The sequence below is a fragment of the Ranitomeya imitator genome, chromosome 4 (genome assembly GCF_032444005.1).
Source record: "Ranitomeya imitator isolate aRanImi1 chromosome 4, aRanImi1.pri, whole genome shotgun sequence".
NCBI classification, from domain to species: domain Eukaryota; kingdom Metazoa; phylum Chordata; class Amphibia; order Anura; family Dendrobatidae; genus Ranitomeya; species Ranitomeya imitator.
The window spans coordinates 619,259,295-619,280,706 of NC_091285.1; the positions used below are offsets into that span (position 1 = coordinate 619,259,295).

Below are 21,412 nucleotides of genomic sequence, written 5' to 3' on the forward strand. Positions count from 1 at the left end.
TTTAGTATTTGAAGAAATGTGACAAGACATGAAAAGAGTACACTGTGTGCAGAATTATTCAGCAAGTTGTATTTTGATCACATGATACTTTTTATACATGTTGTCCTACTCCAAGCTGTTCAGGCTTGAGAGCCAACTACCAATTAAGTAAATCAGGTGATGTACATCTCTATAATGAGGAGGGGTGTTGTCTAATGACATCAAAACCGTTTATAAGGTGTGCTTAATTATTAGACAACTTCCTTTCCTTTGGCAAAATGGGTCAGAAGAGAGATTTGAGGGGCTCTGAAAAGTCCTAAATGAAATGAGAGTGACTCTTGATGGGCCAGATGGATGGGCCAGAGGCTGGATCAGTAAAGGGCAGAGAGCTCCACTCCAACTCAGACGCCAGCAAGGTGGAGGTGGGGTACTGGAATGGGCTGGTATCATCAAAGATGAACTTGTGGAACCTTTTCGGGTTGAGGATGGAGTGAAGCTCAACTCTCAGACCTACTGCCAGTTTCTGGAAGACGACTTCTTCAAGCAGTGGTACAGGAAGAAGTCGGTATCGTTCAAGAAAAACATGATTTTCATGCAGGACAATGCTCCATCACATGCCTCCAACTACTCCACAGCGTGGCTGGCCAGTAAAGGTCTCAAAGAACAAAAAATAATGACATGGCCCCCTTGTTCACCTGATCTGAACCCCATAGAGAGCCTGTGGTCCCTCATAAAATGTGAGATATACAGGGAGGGAAAACATTCCACCTCTCGGTACAGTGTCTGGGAGGCTGTGGTGGCTGCTGCACGTAATATTGATCGTAAACAGATCAAGCAACTGACAGAATCTATGGGTGGAAGGCTGTTGAGTGTCATCATAAAGAAAGGTGGCTATATTGGTCACTAATTTTTGGGGGTTTTGTTTTTGCATGTCAGAAATGTTTATTTCTAAATTTTGTGCAGTTGTATAGGTTTACCTGGTGAAAATAAACAAGTGAGATGGGAATATATTTGGTTTTTATTAAGTTGTCTAATAATTCTGCACAGTAATAGATACCTGCACAAACAGATATCCTCCTAAGATAGCCAAATCTAAATAAAAAACCCACTCCAACTTCCAAAAATATTAAGCTTTGATATTTATGAGTCTTTTGGGTTGACTGAGAACATAGTTGTTGATCAATAATAAAAATAATCCTCTAAAATACAACTTGCCTAATAATTCTGCACACAGAGTATAGTCATTTGACTGATATTAGTGTCACTTCAGCATTATTTATATGACTTTCTATTACTAACTACATATATTAGATCTGCGTAGGTTCATTTTTTAGGAGGAAAGAAAGTCACTATGGCCGCATCCCTATCTTAGGGTGATCTGAGTTCAGTTCAGTATAACCAAAATTTGCCAATTCTTCTGGAGTGTTCAGAGACCTCTTAGAAAAGGTGAGACGTCCCAGACTTCCTGGAGTTGACAAATCACTCGTGCGCACTCAAAAACTACTTGGAAAGCAGCTCTTCCAGAAGGATTCTACTGTTGAAAGGGTGTGGATGGGTTATGGAGGGACATGAATAAGGATGCGCCTAACTCATTAAGAGGTTCACGCCATAAGCTACATCTTACAAGTGTCACGCGCCTCCAGCAGATATGGACTCCAGGCAGTGACTTAAGTACAATTTCTGGACTAATTTCCATCACTACAGGGTATAACTTTTCATGAATTTGACTAGCGGGTGTGGCCACGCTCTGTACCACCCATGCACTGCCCATATTGGCGGCATAGCTGGTCAGAACTGTTATGAAAATGGCAAAAGTTGCAATATCCTTGTGCAGGTTCTGAGTTGCGCCAAAATATTACGACTTATTAAAGAGTTTTACACCAGAATTTTTTTGAATCGGCCCTATCGTTTTATTTTCTGATTGTGCTTTATCTATATGTCACTTTAATACATGACTACATTGAAGCAGCTGTGGCGTCTGAGCAATTTAACTATAAACTATATTACTCATTTCACTTTCTGGATATTTCTATAGGAGAGCAAGTGTCTGCTCGATCAAGCGATAGGATATTTTTCACAGTACATTGACTGGGTGAAGCAAACTGTAAGTTACAATTAAAATTTCACTAACAAGTATTGACCTTAAATTAATAACTCTTCTTTAATTCCAGAAACAGCGCCACTCTTGTCCATAGGTCATGTATGGTATTGCACTTCTGCCTCCTCCATCCATACCGGAGCTACAATACCAGACACAACCCAGCAACAAGAGTGGTGGAAAACAGATATCTTTTTTAATCTCATACTGCCTTGTAATTATGCAGGATGTCGGCAGTTCCAGAGTATCAGCACAGATTATACAGATTATCGGCAGATTACAATAGAGTATTAGAATTATATGACCTGCAACAAGTTAAAACGTGCTAAGCAAGCATAACGCAATCTCTTTAGTAAGTCCTTAACGGTATGAATTAATTGCAAATACCAAGGCTGTTCTTAGCTGTAAATGTCTTTGTAAGCTTCTTGGGCGTGTAGATGTATGACAGCCAGCTTATTACTCACTGGATGCAATTGCTATAGATTAGTCGCGGTAGAACCTGCTTCTGCATCTAGTAGACTAGCTTAATTTGAGCAATAATTAAGAATTGACACTAAATTATAAAAACTTTTCACAATGCAAATGGTAGCATATCCTTGATGTGACAGAGCTGACTGGAAAAGAAGCCTCCGCTCTGTAGATGTGACATCAGCAGAGGCAGCCAAATTCCCGGCAGGAGCGGTTTGTGACCGCTCTGTGCTGGGGAAGAACGGCGCCGTCCACAACAGGCAAGTAAGTTGCAACTACCTGCCTGTTAGTGCTTAGATACATTTTTTGTTTTGTAAAGCCCCGCTATCCCCCTTAAATGCATAGGCCAATGCTTTTTTCATGACTGAGACCATATCATTAATTTTACATCCGTGTGTCTGTTTTTTACAACCATATTTAAACATCAAGAGTTTAAAGTGTCCATGATCAAACATACACTGCTCAAAAACATAAAGGGAACACTTAAACAACAGAATATAACTCCAAGTAAATCAAACTTCTGTGAAATCAAACTGTCCACTTAGGAAGCAACACTGTTTGACTATCCATTTCACATGCTGTTGTGCAAATGGAATAGACAACAGATGGAAATTATTGGCAATTATCAAGACACACTCAATAAAGAAGTGGTTCTGCAGGTGGGGACCACAGGCCACATCTCAGTACCAATGCTTTCTGGCTGATGTTTTGGTCACTTTTGAATGTTGGTTATGCTTTCACACTCGTAGTAGCATGAGACAGACTCTACAACCCACACAAGTGGCTCAGGTAGTGCAGCTCATCCAGGATGGCACATCAATGCGAGCTGTGGGATGAAGGTTTGCTGTGTCTGTCAGCGTAGTGTCCAGAGGCTGGAGGCGCTACCAGGAGACAGGCCAGTAAACCAGGAGATGTGGAGGGGGCCATAGGAGGGTAACAACCCAGCACCAGGACCGCTACCTCAGCCTTTGTGCAAGGAGGAAAAAGAGGAGTACTGCCAGAGCCCTGCAAAATGACCTCCAGCAGGCCACAAATGTGCATGTGTCGGCACAAATGGTTAGAAACCGACTCCATGAGGATGGTCTGAGTGCCAAACGTCCACAGATGGGGGTTGTGCGCACAGCCCAACACAGTGCAGGATGCTTGGCATTTGCCACAGAACACCAGGATTGGCAAATTCATAACAGAGTCTGGAGACACCATGGAGAGCAATCTGCTGCCTGCAACATTCTTCAGCATGAGCGGTTTGCAGTGGGTCAGTAATGGTGTGGGGTGGCATTTCTTTGGAGGGCCACACAGCCCTCCGTGTGCTCGCCGGAGGTAGCCTGACTGCCATTAGGTACCGTGATGAGGTCCTCAGACCCCTTGTGAGACCATATGCTGGTGCGGTTGGCTCTGGGTTCCTCCTAATGCAGAACAATGCCAGACCTCATGTGGCTGGAGTGTGTCAGCAGTTCCTGCAAGATGAAAGCATTGAAGCTATGGACTGGCCCACCCATTCCCCAGACCTGAATCCAATTGAACACATCTGGAACATCATCTCTCGCACTATCCACCAACGTCACGTTGCACCACAGACTGTCCAGGAGTTGGTGGCGGATGTTTTAGTCCAGGTCTGGGAGGAGATCCCTCAGGAGACCATCCGCCGCCTCATCAGGAGCAAGCCCAGGCGTTGTAGGGAGGTCACAGAGGAACATGGAGGCCACATACACTACTGAGCATCATTTCTTTGCCTTGAGGCATTTCCACTGAAGTTGGATCAGCCTGAAACTTCATTTTCCACTTTGATTTTGAGCATCATTCCAACTCTAGACCTCCGCAGGATATTAGTTATGATTTATGTTGATCATTTTTAGATTTTATTATTCTCAACACATTCCACTATGTAATGAATAAAGATTTACAACTGGAATGTTTCATTCATTTCATTCCTACTTCTCGTCTCTCATATCCTCCCTGTCTCACAACCCTAAACAGTTATTCAACACCTTCAACTCTCTCCTCCATCCCCGAGCACCTCGTCCCTCCCCACTCATCTCGGCTGAAGACTTTGCCTTATTTTTCAAGCAGAAGATTGAGAACATCAGAGACAGTTTTAGTCGACAACCCCCAGAGCCCTTCCTCCCAACTACCCAGCCCTCCACCTCCGAAACCAACTTCTCCACCATTACAGAAGATCAACTCTCCACTCTACTCTCAAGATCGCATCTCACCACCTGTGAACTTGACCCGATCCCTTCCCACTTCATCCCAAACCTCGCCACAGTCTTCATCCCAACTCTAACCCATCTCTTCAACCTATCACTAACAATTGGTGTTTTCCCCTCAAGCTTAAAACATGCCTCAATCACACCTATCCTCAAAAAGCCCTCTCTTGATGCATCCTGTGTATCTAGCTGTCGCCCTATATCACTTCTCCCCTATGCCTCAAAACTACTGGAACAACAGGTCCATCTTGAACTGTCCTCCCATCTATCTTTCTGCTCCCTTTTCGACCGCTTACAATCAGGCTTCTGGTCACACCACTCCACTGAAACTGCCCTAACTAAGGTCACCAATGACCTATTAACCGCCAAGAGCAAGCAACACTTCTCTATCCTCCTCCTCCTGGACCTGTCCTCTGCCTCTGACACAGTGGACGATTCCCTATTACTTCAGACCCTCTCATCCCTTGGCATCACAGACTTGGTCCTATCCTGGATCTCGTCATACCTAACATTCAGTGTCTCCCATTCACACACCACCTCCTCACCTCGCCCCCTATCTGCAAGGTTCAGTTCTAGGGCCCCTGCTCTTCTCCATTTACACTTGTGGCCTGGGACAACTCATAGAATCTCATGGTTTTCAGTATCATCTCTATGCTGATGACACACAGATCTACATCTCTGGACCAGATATCACCACCCTACTAACTAGAATCCCTCAATGTCTATCCACTATTTCATCCTTCTTCTCCGCTAGATTTCTAAAACTTAACATGGACAAAACAGAATTCATTGTCTTTCCCCCTTCTCATGGGACCCCCCCAATGAACCTATCGATTATCCATTACAGTAAACAGCTGCCCACTCTCCCCAGTCCCACAAGCTTGCTATCTCGGGGTAATCCATGACACTGATCTCTCCTTCAAACCGCATATCCAAGCCCTTTCCACTTCCTGCTGCCTTCAACTCAAAAATATTTCACAAATCCGTACATTCCTAAACAAAGAATTTGCAAAAACCCTAGTCCATGCCCTCATCATCTCCCGCCTCGACTACTGTAACCTCCTGCTTTGTGGCCTCCCCTCTAACACTCTCGCACCTCTCCAATCTATTCTAAATTCTGCTGCCCGACTAATCCACCTGTCCCTCCACTATTCCCCGGCCTCTCCCCTCTGTCAATTGCTTCATTGGCTCCCCATTACCCAGAGATTCCAGTACAAAAGCCTAACCATGACATACAAAGCCATCCACAACCTGTCTCCTCCATACATCTGTGACCTCATCTCCCGGTAGTTTCCTGCACGCAACCTCCAATCCTCACAAGATCTCCTTCTCTACTCCTCTCTTATCTCCTCTTCCCGCAATCGCATACAAGATTTCTCTCGCGCATCACCCCTACTCTGGAACTCTCTACCACAAGATATCAGACTCTCACCTACCATCGAAACCTTCAAAAAGAACCTGAAGACCCACCTCTTCCGGCAAGCCTACAACCTCCAGTAACCACCGATCAACCAAATCACTGCACGACCAGCTCTATCCTCACCTACTGTATCCTCACCCATCCCTTGGGTCAGCCCTCTCCTCCTGTACCAGTTGTGACTTGTATTGTTCAAGATTATTGTACCTGGTTTTATTATGCATACCCCTCCTCACATGTAAAGCGCCATGGAATAAATGGCGCTATAATAATAAATAATAATAATAATTCAGTGATATCTAGGATGTGGGATTTTAGTGTTCCTTTATTTTTTTGAGCAGTGTAGTTTCCTATGTTAATATTGGCACTGTTGCCATAAAAGTTGGATGCTATAGGGATGAATCATATGGGATCTCAATTTTTTTTGTGTGCATGCATAGACTTGAATAGGCGAGTCTCACCCAAAATACGGACGAGACTAGTACATGCTGCAATTGTTTTCACATGGGCCCTCAGTCCATGTAAAAAAACTCTCATCTTAATCGAACAATTACATAACATTGGTCAGTGTGCTGTCAATGTGCTGTCTGCTGTTAACTCCGACAGCACCCATATGCATAATACAGAAGTCTGGGCTAGCCCTAAAGCTGATTATTAGTTTTTACTTTCTGAAGATCCCATTTTTTTTTCTCCTCTTTATTATCTCTTTGGAGGATTTTACATACTCTTAGCCTCCATCGTTTCGGTTGTATATGCAGATCCTCTAGGTCATATTTTCTGGGCTGTTTCCTTGTTGTTTCTCCATGGTCAAAATTACTGTAAATCTATAGCAGTCAATCAACCTTCCCACTGCTGACATTAGTATACATGTGTAGACATGCTCAGAGTTACATCAGTTTAACAGATGGTGAGTGCATTCTCTTGTTAAGTTGACGTTACGACACCTGTAAGAAAATCAAGCCAGTCACATCTGCAAATTGTGGGCATGATTGACTCCATGGACATACTTTGGATGAGTGCAAGAGCTGCCTGCTACTTGCATGCACTAGTCAGACTTTTGTAGCACATGCTGAGATTTGGTCTACATAGACTGTCAGTCCATGTGGAAAATTGGTGTGTGCACTGGCACATTGACTATAATGGGTGCATGTATGGTCCGTGGCGCACACACAAACAGCAGTTGTCCATATAATAAAGCGGCTCTTCACCCTTGGACTGTAAAGCTCACATATTCTTCAAGTCGGGACTCTTAAAAAGAATCTGTCAGCAAGATATTGCTATCTTATCTGAGAGCAGCATAATGTAGGCAAAGAGACCATGAATCCGATGATGTATCACTTAGATTACTGGGTGCAACCTTTTTTGACACAATCAGAGCTTTTAGATTAAGCAACACAACAGAGCTGAAAGGAAGCACCAGGCTCTATATGTACAAAGCCCATAGACAGAGAGCTGCTTATCACAGAAGAGGCGGAGTCGGACTTGGGCTCAAGTGCTGCTGTGTCTGAACAATGATAAGCTCCTGGTGCTAAAGCAATCACTGCAAATAAAACAATAGGATGGAACTTGATAGGAGAGGCATAGTTGAAATCTGTCTGCTAACCCCTACATCAGTGTTTCTCAACTCCGGTCCTCAAGACCCACCAACAGGTCCAGTTTTCAGGATCTCTTAGGATTGCACACCTAATGGAAATCCTAAAAACATGGCCTGTTGGTGGGTCTTGAGGACTGGAGTTGAGAAACACTGCCCTACATAATGCTGTCTTCAGATAGCAAAAACCTACTGACAGATTCCTTTTAAGTTAGCAGTGATCGGGTCAAGAGATGGCGTCCCACTTGCACTTAGTTATAGCTAGACCTTTAGTCACGTGTGTTGAAGTAGTTTTCCAGAATTTATTCCATTAGATCATCAGAACATCATAAATGATGCGTTTCAGGTCTACCAGCCTTTTTCAAACATAAAGTTATTATTCTTTTGAAAAAACCTCTGGTAAAGCCAAAATGCATAATTTATGATGAGTGAAAATACATTTTTCATGAAAAAAAACAAACAATCAGAGCTCAAATATTATTACAGAAATTATCACTAATGATTTTCTCCGTGGATTTGGAGCACCAGAAACAGTATCTGTGACAGAAGAAAATGAAATAGAAGCTGCTCATAATACCATGAATGACATTCAGCTGATAGAAGTGACTTCAGTCCATTGTGTTTCTGCAGAACTGACTCGTAGGCATTCTTATTCCAGATCACAAATAATATCGCCTCCTGCCGCTCAGTGTCCACCACACTTGACAATGCTCGCACTGTGGTCTGCGATAATGTGACCGACCCCTGGGTGAGTGGAATAACAAGCAAATGTTCAATATAGATGCGGTGCACAGATTATATAGATATATTCCAAAGTTATATTACTGCCGAGTTACCGTAGGATAGGCTTGTAAAGAGTCCTGCTCATATCAGTCTTGTATACATTCAATGTGAGAAAAACTGAAGGATGACATAACGGAGGTCAAACAAGGAGAAATAAATCATGGCATGCTCCATTGCACACTGTGTTACAGCAAAACAGTGGCACGCAGAAGTCCTTGGGGACCAGAAAAAAAACCTCTATGGTAGGGTAAACCTTAATAATCATATGGGCAGACATTTTCTGGGTCTTGCTGCCAGTAAGCATGTTGAAGCCTCCAGTCAGAATCTTCTCACAATATAAAGGCAGATAACAGAGATCAATAGATTGCACTAAACTGAACAGTTAGAAAGCATAGTCAGTAGGGGCACATACAGTTGTGCTCAAAAGTTTACATAACCCGGCAGAATTTTTGCTTTCTTGGCCTTTTTAAGAGAATATGAATGATAACACCAAAGCTTTTTCTCCACTCATGGTTAGTGGTTGGGTGAAGCCATTTATTGTCAAACTACTGTGTTTTCTCTTTTTAAATCATAATGACAACCCAAAACATTATCATTCATTATTATTCATATTCTCTGAAAAAAGGCCAAGAAAGCAAAAATTCTGCCGGGGTATGTAAACTTTTGAGCACAACTGTATGGAAATGCTGGGACTTCATAGCAAAGGTTCGAATTGGGCCGACTCATGGACTCACGGCTGCAGTGTCAACAAGCCATTGGGTTCCTGCTAATGGGGTCCACTGGGGGTCACTGAGGGTGCATTTCTTATCTGTCTAACCACTTAGATGCTATGGTCAGTATGCACTGTAGCATCTAAGGGCTTGAAATGCTGTGATCGCAGTAGTTATGGGGGATGTCCGCTGTGGAAAATAACCAGCATCTGTATGTGAGCCCCACTCCATACAACTCCTCCCGACAACAAATATGGCAGAAGCTGGGAGAAGTGGTTGGACGACGGTCATGGAGAGGATCCATTAAGCTCTGGTCCTTCCTGACTCATAGGACCATAGCAGCTGTGTTCTGCTGCCATTGATGCAATGCCACTAAGGCTAGGTTCACATTTGCGGTTGAGTCCGCAGCATTTCGTACGCAACCGTAAACACATGGCAAAACGCATGCAAACGCATGACAACGCTGCGTTTTTATCCGCTTCAACTTGCACATGACGAATAAAAACCGCAACGTTTGCACACGTTTGCATGCGTTTTTACATGCGCTGGCATTATTTTTGCATTTGTTATGAAAAAATTTTCAAGGAGAATTTCATTGGCACATGGGATTTCTGTAAGTAGACCCTTGTGCAAACGCAAGCGAATGTATGTACTTGCGTTCTATTCGTTCCCATAGACTGTAATGCGTTGTTTTGAGGCATTCCTTCCGCAAGCGTCCGCATGCGTATGGCAGCGGAAATTTGATGCCAAAAATTTTTTTAACATGGTGCGTCAGTCGCACCCAGCCGCACACCGCAAAAATACACATGCATAAGCAAACGCGGGCGAACGCATGCAAACGCATGCACCTGCGTTTACAATATTAAAGATAGGAAATCAAGACGAATGCAGATGTATGCGTCAGAAACGCTGACCACACAACCGCAAACGTGAAACCTGCCTAACATATACCATTCAGAAAAATCCTGGCATAAAAGTGGATTCCAGGTTCACAAACAGCAGATTTGTTGCAGACAAAAAATCTCTTCTTTTCTTCTGAACAGGATCCTTTCTACATCATGTGATTGGGTCTCTACAAGCCCCATGCACATAAATGGAAGAGTTATGAAAATGTATGCAACAAATCTGCAATATGTACTCATAAAGTAAAGGGTCCTAAAAACTAGAAGGACTAGTAATAAGCAAGCTGACAAGCAAGCTGTGAGATAACTCTGCATCCAATCTAGATTCACCCACAGCTTGTTTTTTGGGGGTCATGTCCAAACTGACATTAAATATGTATATTCTACAAGAAATGGCGTAGTGCTAAAAGGTAATAATAACTGATGTGTTTTTCCTTGTAGAATGGCTTTTGGTTTTGCCTTGGATGGTGTGCCATTCTCCTGATTCCTAATATAATATTGAGTATTAAATCTGCACAGTATATCGCACCCAAGTCTCGGTGAGTATACCCAGGGCTTTATACATCCACTAGCTGAAGAGCCCAGCGTTGCCAGGGCATAATAACTAACTGTGGTTAGTTATAACAAATTATAATGATTATCCTCCATCCCATAGTCTCGTGCCCATATACCCATCATACATATCCTCCATCCCATAGTCCCGTGCCCATATACCAATCACATATCCTCCATCCCATAGTTCTGTGCCCATATACCCATCATACACTCCTCCATCTCATAGACCCATGCCCATATGCCCATTATATATATCCTCCATCCCATAGTCTTGTTCCATATACCCATCACACATCCTCCATCCCATAGTCCTGAGCCCATATACCATCACACCTCCTCCATCCTATAGTCCCGTGCCCATATACCCATCATACACATGCTCCATTCCATAGTCCCATGCCCATATACCCATCATACATATCCTCCATCCCATAGTCTTGTTCCATATACCCATCTCACATCCTCCATCCCATAGTCCTGAGCCCATATACCATCACACCTCCTCCATCCTATAGTCCCGTGCCCATATACCCATCATACACATGCTCCATTCCATAGTCCCATGCCCATATACCCATCATACACATCCTCCATCTCATAGTCCCGTGCCCATATACCCATCACACATCCTCCATCCCATAGTCCTGTGCCCATATACCCATCATACACATCTTCCATCCCATAGTCCTGTGCCCATATACCCATCATACACATCCTCCATCCCATAGTCCCGTGCCCATATACCCATCACACATCCGCCATCCCTTAGTGCCGTGTCCATATACCCATCATACACATCTTCCATCCCATAGTCCTGTGCCCATATACCCATCACACATCCTCCATCCCATAGTTCCATGCCCATATACCCAGTATGACATCATCTTCGCTATGGCAACCATTCTGACATCATTGTTGCCATGGCAACTTATTATGACATCATCGTCACCATGGCAACCATTATGACATAACCGTCATCATTACAACCTATTATGACATCATCGTCACCATAGCAACCATTATGACATCACCGTCACCATTTCAAAAGATTATGACATCATCGTCGCCATGGCAAGCATTATGACATCATCTTCGCCATGGCAACCTTTATGATATCATCATCGCCATGGCAACCATTATGATGTCATCATTGATACACACACACACACACACACATATACTTGCTTTTATAAATATAGACATACTCCTAAACTAGCAGAAAGCAGTGCTGAAAATGCATAAAAAGGCATAAAATCACGTGTCTGTTATTAATAGGCTTACATTGCTTTAAAAAAGCATTTATGTCTGTGGACTTTTCCACATTTTCCATGTTACACCCACAAAATGAAATGTTTTTATATTTGGATTTTATGTGATATAACAACACGAAGTAGCCCGTATTTGTCAAATGTAAAGGAAATTATATATGGTTTTCTAAATATTAAAAAAATATGAATCTGAAAATTGTGACGTGCATTTGTATTCAGTGTGCGCTCCACAGCCCACTCGAAACGCGCGTTGGGGCTGCTGTGGAGCGCACACTGATAGATACTATCATGGGTGAGTTGCAGCATCCTGTTTAGGGGTCCTCTCAATATTTGTTTTTCACTTGGCCCCATAGAGGATTTATTACCAACTTCCTATATGTGGATAGGGTGGCCAGGGTATTCTCACTAGTTCCCAGCTCTATTTTTGTGGCTTACATTGATTATAAGGGACACTTGTGAATCTGGATTATATCCCTGCTAGGTATGCTCACTTACCCGGTCTGTTACCTCAGTTTTGTTGCTCCTTCCCCTCATGAGTTATTGTCTTTCACCTTTCATGTTTGTTGTACATTGCTTTAAATATTGAATATATTAATAAAATATTTATATTGGATAAATAATGAGTAGGACATTTACTCCCTTGTGGTCTCGTGTAGGATTTATGCTTTTCTGGAGTGTCCTGTGTTATCGATCAGTAGTCTATCATTGTGGCAGTTTGCCCTCTGGAGATATTTCTGTATATTTCAGTGGTTTCTCTTTCTATAAGTCTTTTTGGTATGTCTCTACTAGGTTTGCACATCTAGAGGCTGACATTTTTGTCCATTTTTCTGGGCACACGCGCTCAGTGAAATTAGATAGAGATGTCTGTGACCAGTAAGTTTCAAGAGTTGCTACCTATTCTCTATGGGACTTAGGTCTGGGCTGTGACTGGGCCATTCACACACATGAATATGCTTTAATCCAAACCATTGAATTTAGCTCTGACAGTATGTTTAGGGTCGTTGTCCTGCTGGAAGGTGAACCGATGCCCCAGTGTCAAGTCTTTTGTAGCCTTAGCCAGGATTTCCTCCAGAATTACCTTGTATTTAGTTCCATCCATCTTCCAATCAACTCTGACAAGCTCCCTGTCCCTGCTGAAGAAAAGCCTCCCCATAGTATGATGCTTCCACCACCATGTTTGCAAGTGGGGATGGTGCTTTCAGGGTGACGTGCCGTGTTAGTTTACTGCCACACTTAGCGTTTTTCTTTTAGTCCAAAAAGTTCTACTTTGCTTTCATCTGATCAGTGGGCCTTCTTCCACATGCTACCTGTGTCCCCTAAACAGCTTTTGCAAACTCCAAATGGGACTTCTTATGGCTTGCTTCGAAAATAACTTTCTTCTTGCCTCTTTTTCATAAAGGCCGGATTTGTGGAGTATACGATCAATAGCCTTGTGGACAGATTCTCCCACCTGAGCTGTGGATCTCTACAGCTCCTCCAGAGTGGCCATGGGCTTCTTGGCTGCTTCGCGAATAAGTTCTCTCCTTGTTTGGGATGTCCGTTTATGTGGACGGCCTTGTCTTGGTAGGTAGCTGTGGCAAACTCCTTCCATTTTTGAATGAAGGATTGTTCAAATGTTCTTCCCGAGATGTTCAGAGATTGGGCTATATTTTATAACCTAACTCTGCTTTACTCTTCTACACATCTTGTGTGTTCCTTCGTTTTCATGATGTTGTTTGATCCCTAATGTTCTCAAACAAACCTCTGAGGCCTTCATAAAACAGCTGTAGTTATACTGAGAATAAATGACATTACAGGTAGGCTCAATTTACTAATTATGTGACTTCTGGAGGCTAATTGGTCACTCAGGATTTTATTTAGAGGTATCCGACTACAAGGGGCTGAATACAAATGCATGCCACAATTTTCAGATTTATATTTCTAAAAATAATTGAAAACCCTCAATCACTTCCTTTACACTTCACAAATACTTTGTCTAGGTGCATAGCATAAAATTCCAATAAAAACATATTTAATTTTGTTGCTGTAACGTGACAAAATAAGGAAAAGTTCAAGGGGTATTTACTTATTAAAAAAGCTCCTTGCTGGTGTTGTCCTTGGTAGGATACTTTTTGAAAGAACTGTATATTTGCGCTAGATGTTGGCATTATTTCTACTTAGCTTACTTCATAAATGTGACCTACAATCATCTCCTCGGAGACTGGAGCACTTTACTCATCACTTTTCAAATCTGGTGAATGACTTTTCAAAAACAGTATTTTATACAGAGAATTGACGAAAAGGGAACGTGTCAGCAGAAAAATTACCTTTTGTTCATTTAATAGTTTTTCATGTTATACTTATTTTTTATGCCATTTTGGAGAATTTTGTTACATATCACTTACTATAATGCAGTTTACACTCTTATATCACACCACCTGTACTGTAGAGATAATTTCTCAGCAATCATCTTATCATAACAGGCAGGATGAAATGAATTGTAACTCATATGTACAGTTATGCTCAAAAGTTTACATACCCCAACAGAATTTTTGCTTTCTTGGCCTTTTTTCAGAGAATATGAATGATAACAACAAAACTTTTTCTCCGCTCATGATTAGTGGTTGGGTGAAGCCATTTATTGTCAAACTACTGTGTTTTCTCTTTTTAAATCATAATGATAACCTAAAACATCCAAATGACCCTGATCAAGAGTTCACATACCCCATTTCTTAATATGTGTATTGCCCCCTCTAACATCAATGACAGCTTGAAGTCTTTTGTGGTAGTTGTGGATAAGGTTCTTTATTTTCTCAGACGGTAAAGCTGCCCACTCTTATTGGCAAAAAGAATCCAGTTCCTCTAAATTCCTGGCCTGTCTAGCATGAACTGCGCGCTTGAAATCTTCGCAGAGTGGCTCAATGATATTGAGGTCAGGAGACTGAGATGGCCACTACAGAACCTTTGTTCTACTGTAGCCAATGACTGGTCGAATTGGCCTTGTGCTTTGGATCGTTGTCATGTTGGAACGTCCAAGTACATCCCATGCACAGCTTCTAGGCTGATGAGTGCAAATTTGCCTCCAGTATTTGCTGATAACGTGCTGCATTCATCTTTCCTTCAACTTTGATCAGGTTTCCTGTGCCTTTGAAGCTAACACATTCTCAAAATATCAGTGATCCACCTCCGTGCTTTACAGTAGGAATAGTGTTCCTGTTATAATATGCCTTGTTGACCTCTCTCCAAATGTAAAGTTTATGGTCGTGGCCAAAAAGTTCAATTTTGGTCTCATCACTACATATTACCTTGTTCCAGAAGTCTTGAGACTTGTCTCTGTGCTATTTTGCATATTGTAGGCGAGATACTTTGTGCCATTTGTGCAGTAATGACTTTCTTCTGGCGACTCGACAATGCAGCCCATTTTTCTTCAAGTGTCTTCTTATTGTGCATCATGAAACAGCCAAACTGCTAGTTTTCAGAGTATGTTGTATTTCATCTGATGTTATTTGTGGGTTTTTCTTTGCATCCCAAACTATTTTTTCTGGCAGTTGTGGATGAAATTTTTGTTGGTCTACCTGACCTTGGTTTTGTTTTTACAGAGCCCCCAATTTTCCATTTATAATCACAGTTTGAACGCTGCTGACTGGCATTATCAATTTATTGGATATCTTTTTGCATCCCTTTCCTGTTTTATACAGTTCAACTACCTTTTCCCATAGATCCGTTCACAATTCTTTTGCCTTCCCCATGACTCACAATTCAGAAACTTCAGTGGCTGGATGAAAGATGCATGAGTCTGTCTGGATCAGAGAAAATCACTCAGCTTTTATGCACACACACACTGATTATAAGCAAACAGGTCACAGGTGAGGATGTTACCTTTAGTAGCCATTGAGACCGATTTGTGTCAACTTCTGTGTGTGTTATCAGGCCAAAATCAACAGATATCTGAACTTTTGATCAGGGTCATTTGGATATTTTGGGTTGTCATTATGATTTAAGAAAAGAAAACACAGTAATTTGACAATAAATGGCTTCACCCAAACACTAACCATGAGTGGAGAAAAAGTTTTGGTGTTATCATTCATATTCTCTGAAAAAAGGGGTATGTAAACTTTTGAGCACAACTGTATAGATAACACAGGATCCTCCAATCACAATGGGGGATGTCACAGTTCAACTCATCTGCCTAGCTGCACAATGACCTTTGCACGAATCATGGAGCATGACCAGAATGCTCTTCCATAGTAGTTAAGGAGCATCTCTGGTCTATTATGCTAAGGAAAAATAAAAAAAAAAAAAATACATTTCTAACAAATGTGTTTAATATAAAACCTGATTTAAATGGTCACTGCTGTTTTAACAAATGTTGTAGAAATTAATAGTACATGGAAAATAGGAAACTTTGTAAAAAAATCTTTTCACAGAAATCTGCTTTTTTTCCCAGTTATGAACCCTTATTACCCCTTTTTCCTGCTTACTGAACTCACGATCCATTTGGATGGCTCAAATCCATCTTGGTCAAATCAAGGCAGACTGCCAGCACAGTGGGGTGTCAGGCTACACCTCCTATTAAACACTATAGATAGGAGAGAAGGTAGGAGGTGTGAGGGGTGCTCAAAAAGTGAGAGACACTGCAGAGTCAGGCAGAGGAGCAACCAGAGTCTGCAGCAGCTTCTACCTAATTAATTTTACTCCAGAGTTGGATTCACAGCTACAAAGCTCAGTATTGCGGTATAATGTCTTCTTTAGTGTTGCTGCTACTTCTGTCTGCATGCTGCGTAGGGAAAAAAGAGCAGGAATCCCTCATGTTTTTGTATACAGAGTACGGAAGACATCATAGAAAATAGCCTCCACCCATTGGCTTTGAGAAAACTGAAAAATTGTACATAGAGCCTGCAGAAGGGAAATCTCGCAAATAATGCAGATTAATAATCAGAAATGTTGGTTATCTTGTTCATACAAGGATATTGTGTGTATATGTAAGCATATTCTGAAAGTCACCAGAAACAACAGGTTTTCTAAAATCAATAGATAATTCTCTGATGACACTTTCCTTTTTGAATTTGCAGTAAAACATTGAATAGTTTACAACGTTTTTGGCTGTTTTGTTGCCGTTAGTGGCATTTTCGGGAGTGGGTTAGCGAGATCTATTTTCATTTACGATGTTCTATATTGTGAAGTGCAAGTAAAATAAAAATAATCAGAAGAATATCTACTGAACTGATAACGGCTACTTTACACTAACATACACATAAGATATGTTTCCTTTTCTTTTGGGTGATACCTTTCTCATTTCTTGAATATGGTGTAAATATTTTTTAGTGGATTGATTCAAGGAACCTGTAATCACCAAATTGAGAATCTCTATTAATATCTTTCACCTGATTATCTTTTATTATTAAATACCTGTGTTCTGTCCTGTCTTCAGAGGAGTTATCAAGTTTATGAAAAAAAAAGCAGCATCAAATATAAAGAAACAAAACTATTCACCTATTCCATATCATGCCGATCCAGCGATTACGATCCAGCTTCTCTTTCTTTCAAACAGCATGTGGCTCACCATCACTAAGCCATGATGCCAGTTGTGTGAAATTTGATTACTGGAACCAATGCTTGACCAGGGCTGGTGCATCACGCTGGGACCAATACTGGTACATTAGCGCTGGATCGGATGACGGTGACAGATGACAGATTAACAGTGTTGCTATATTTTATAGTATATTGAGCTGTTTTTATTCTTTTTCCCAAACTAGATAACCACTTTGCACTTTTGTTTTATTATATGCTATTCCTGCTCATATGTTCCCAATGCTCCATACTAATCCCATCATCATCTGTTTTCTGTTTCTTTGGGTTTGTTATGCAGACTATCTCTGACTCTCTAGCCCGCCATCTTTGCCTCTTATTTTCTCTGCTCTACCTGCAGAGGTCAAACTCCCGAAGAGGAGAATCTATTCCCAATGACTCCAATTTCAGAGATTGGGAAATATTAATTCTGATCTCCAGAGGGGTTTTTTTTCGATACGTGAAGCTGAAGAATTTTGGGACTTCATGACGAACTTTTGATGGAGCCACGTCATCCAAGTTGGATTACAAAACTATGTTAACAAGAGAGGAGCTCTATGTAATAATATACCAAGGCCCTTAAATGTGATTGACTACTCATGAATGGCCCAGAAATAACAACATTTGGAATTTTCAAAAATGTGTTGATCGCATGACAAAATGCATACAAACATCAACAGTCAACATAACAAAAATTATTATTAAGAGTCATCTATTTTTGACTGGTGGTCCCACAAGAAGAAGAACATAGTAGGTTCTTGCACTGCGTAAACCCTGACAATAAGAATCGGAATCCAAGAAGCATGTGCTTGACTCCCCTGCAGCGCTCCCCACAGAAGAAGATTATCTATATTTGCTATTGAAATCAACGAGTTGTCGATGTAATGCCTACAACTGTTGGGTCACAGATATTGATACTCTGGCTACTAAATTGGGGTTCTGAACAGGAGACTCACTTCTATCTAAGCCTACTTGAAAATGGGTTTTCCGAACCAAACATCTTAATGGAGTGGATTATTACACTGTAGGTTGGCACTATTTATGGTTACTTACATTGGTTTTGTAACTAGTAACCTACAAGAGCCAAACCTAACAAAGCTGGAATCCAGAAGCTGTCCATGAATCCACGGTCTAAGATGCGCATCAAAATTTTTGACACCTGGCTAAACTGAGCGTATTTTGTTTCCCTTTTTATTCCAAAGAATATCTGATCATCCAGGGGAGTAACTATAATATGTGAAGGGGGTTTCAAAAGGTTACATTGCCCCATATGAAAACACTTTTACCATTATGAATGGCCTACCTCAACAACATTAAGATCTACGCTACAAGGCTATACAACCCAATTTTTAGATATGTTGTACAAAATGACTCTTTAATTGCACTGAACTCTCTTACCAATATCTACCGCAACGTTTAAGCAAATCTAAGTGAATGAGGACTGAACGTTTCTTCAAAAACCAAGATGACCATAGACTTAATGTGCCAAAAAGAATATGATCTGATACTGTATATAAACACTATTAAAATGTGAAAAAATGTCAAAAAGTCTTAGACCTCATGCACACAGCTGTACTACCGGTATGCGTGTTTGTAATATACATATCCATAACACAGTGGCCATGGATTGCTATAAGCCTATACATATTGTCTTCAGTTAAATAAAGAGGTGTTTTATGGAGTCACTAACATGAATAAGGACTGCTTCATGTGCAAGGACTGGCTGTTGGGCTATGTTGGAGAGGGGCACACAGAATGCCTGGCACTTGAGGTTGCAACCCCACAAATCGTCATATTCATTGAAAAGTAAAGCTGTCTATACCCATGAGATATCTGCTATACAAACATTCATTCAGCAGGCAGCAGTCTCTCCTGACTCTCTGATCCCTCTCAATGAAGAGAAAAGAGAAAGACTCCTCAGGCATCGGCTTATCTCCCATTAAAATAAAAGGATTGGGCTTTGAAAATCCAACTGTCCGATCCCTCTCTTCCGGTAACATCATCTATCAGCATAGAGTCGGATGGTAGCCTAGACCCGCCAAAAATTGGTTGGTTCATCTAATTTTTATCTAATGTGTATGGGGGCCTTTAGATTATTTTAGACATTGTATAACACTGATATTAGATGGGTTTATGTAAGGTGATGTTATTATGAAAGTATTTATCACTGTATGTTGGTATTATTTGAGCACTTTATCCGAGAGAACGGGGCAGATTATGCAAACTACACTCCGATCATACTTTGATCACAGTTTGATGAAAGTGTGAGCATAGTGTAGTCCAGTTTCTCAGATGAAGAGAAGATGGAGAAAAAAAATTCTTCATCTTCTCCATTCTGTGAGGCTGGGAAAATTTGAATGCACTCAGATGTCATGCAAGTCCAATCTGATGATTTCCACGCATTCATTGACTTGTATGGCTGAGTGCCTTCTGAAAGTCAGCTCAAACTCTGGCATTCAGCAATTTTTCTCCTTGGACAGACACTATCCAAGGAAAAAAAATGGACACGGGTCCTGCCTCATTGAATAACAGGGACGAGTGCTATCCGATAAAATGACAGATAGCACTCATCCAATTATTTTGGTCGCATGCCCGAGCCCTAGCAATAATCATTTCAGAACTTTTTCCACCTTTAATGTCACCCATATTTTGTGCAAAGCCACTGACACTGAGAAAGAGATTGAAAAATCATTTTGAGGGGAGGAAATATAAATCATAGAACTAAAATAACCCCATATAAAGTTTAGCTGTTCTACTAAGATTTTCATAACATTTTCTTAGTTGCATTTTGGAGCAAATTCCATTGTTCGTAAACAGGTAACAACACAGCAAAAGGATTGCTGAAAGTTATAAGTCAGGAGAAGGGTCCAAAAAATGTCCAAGGCATTAGACATACTGTACCATGGAATACTGTGAAGATGGTCATCAAGAAGTGGTTTATATTTTGCTCAACAATGACATTACCTACAACTGGATGTCCCTCAAAAATAAATTAATATATAAGAAGAAAACTAGTTTGGAAGCCTACCAAGAGGCCTATAACAACATTCATGGAGCTGCAGGAATTTCTGGAAAGTACTAATTGTGCACTGCATGTGACAACAATCTCCCATATTATATATGTCTGGCCTGTGGTGTAGGGTAACCGACAGAATCCTGGCAATATGTTTTCAAAACCTACATCAAGTCTGCTAAAAGCATGTGATAAACCAAGTTATAGCCTGATCATACCAAGGTTGAACTCTTCGACCATAATTCAAAATAGGTATGTTTTGGTGTAAAGTCACCCTCTACATTTTCTTACTACTGCAAGGTAACTCTGAGCATCACAAAAAGAGCACCTTACCCACAGTGCAAGGTAGCTTTATACTTCGGGGCTGTTTTTCGTCAGCTGGAACTGGGGCTTTAGTCAAGGTTCAGAGAGTTATGAGCAGTTCCAAATATCAGTCAATTTTGGAACAAAACCTTCAGGCCTCTGATAAAAAGTTGAAGATGAATTTCACCTTTCAGCATAACAATGACTCTCCAAATCAACGATACATCCAAGTCAACAAAAAGTATAGCTTTGTTGGCAGAAAATCAAAGTTGTGAAATGGCCCAGCCAGACCAAAGACCTAAATCCAACTGATCTACTTCTCCAGACCAGATATCAACACCCTACTAACCAGAATCCCACAATGTCTGTCTGCTATTTCATCCTTCTTCTCCACTAGCTTTCTAAAACTTAATATGGACAAAACAGAATTCATCATCTTTCCCCCATCTCACTTGACTCCCTCAACAGATCTATCCATTAAAGTAAATGGCTGCCCACTCTCCCCAGTCCCACAAGCTCGCTGCCTCGGTGTAAATCTTGACACTGACCTCTCCTTCAAACCACATATCCA

At 41.3% G+C, this 21,412-nt stretch overlaps 1 protein-coding gene across 2 annotated transcripts in view; it reads left to right on the forward strand.

Moving 5' to 3' along the window:
- PROM2 (prominin 2) overlaps nt 1–19,214 on the forward strand; it is a 119,089-nt gene extending 99,875 nt beyond the window's left edge. Inside the window, exons 20-23 of one of the 2 annotated variants that reach the window (XM_069766597.1) lie at nt 2,015–2,083; nt 8,419–8,508; nt 10,597–10,694; nt 17,827–19,214. In XM_069766597.1, coding sequence (XP_069622698.1) covers nt 2,015–2,083; nt 8,419–8,508; nt 10,597–10,694; nt 17,827–17,845 — 276 coding nt within the window. In that variant the 3' untranslated portion in view covers nt 17,846–19,214. The remainder of the gene's footprint in view (nt 1–2,014; nt 2,084–8,418; nt 8,509–10,596; nt 10,695–17,826) is intronic. The other variant, XM_069766596.1, reaches the window with a different exon arrangement.
- The last annotated feature ends 2,198 nt before the right edge of the window (nt 19,215–21,412 follow it).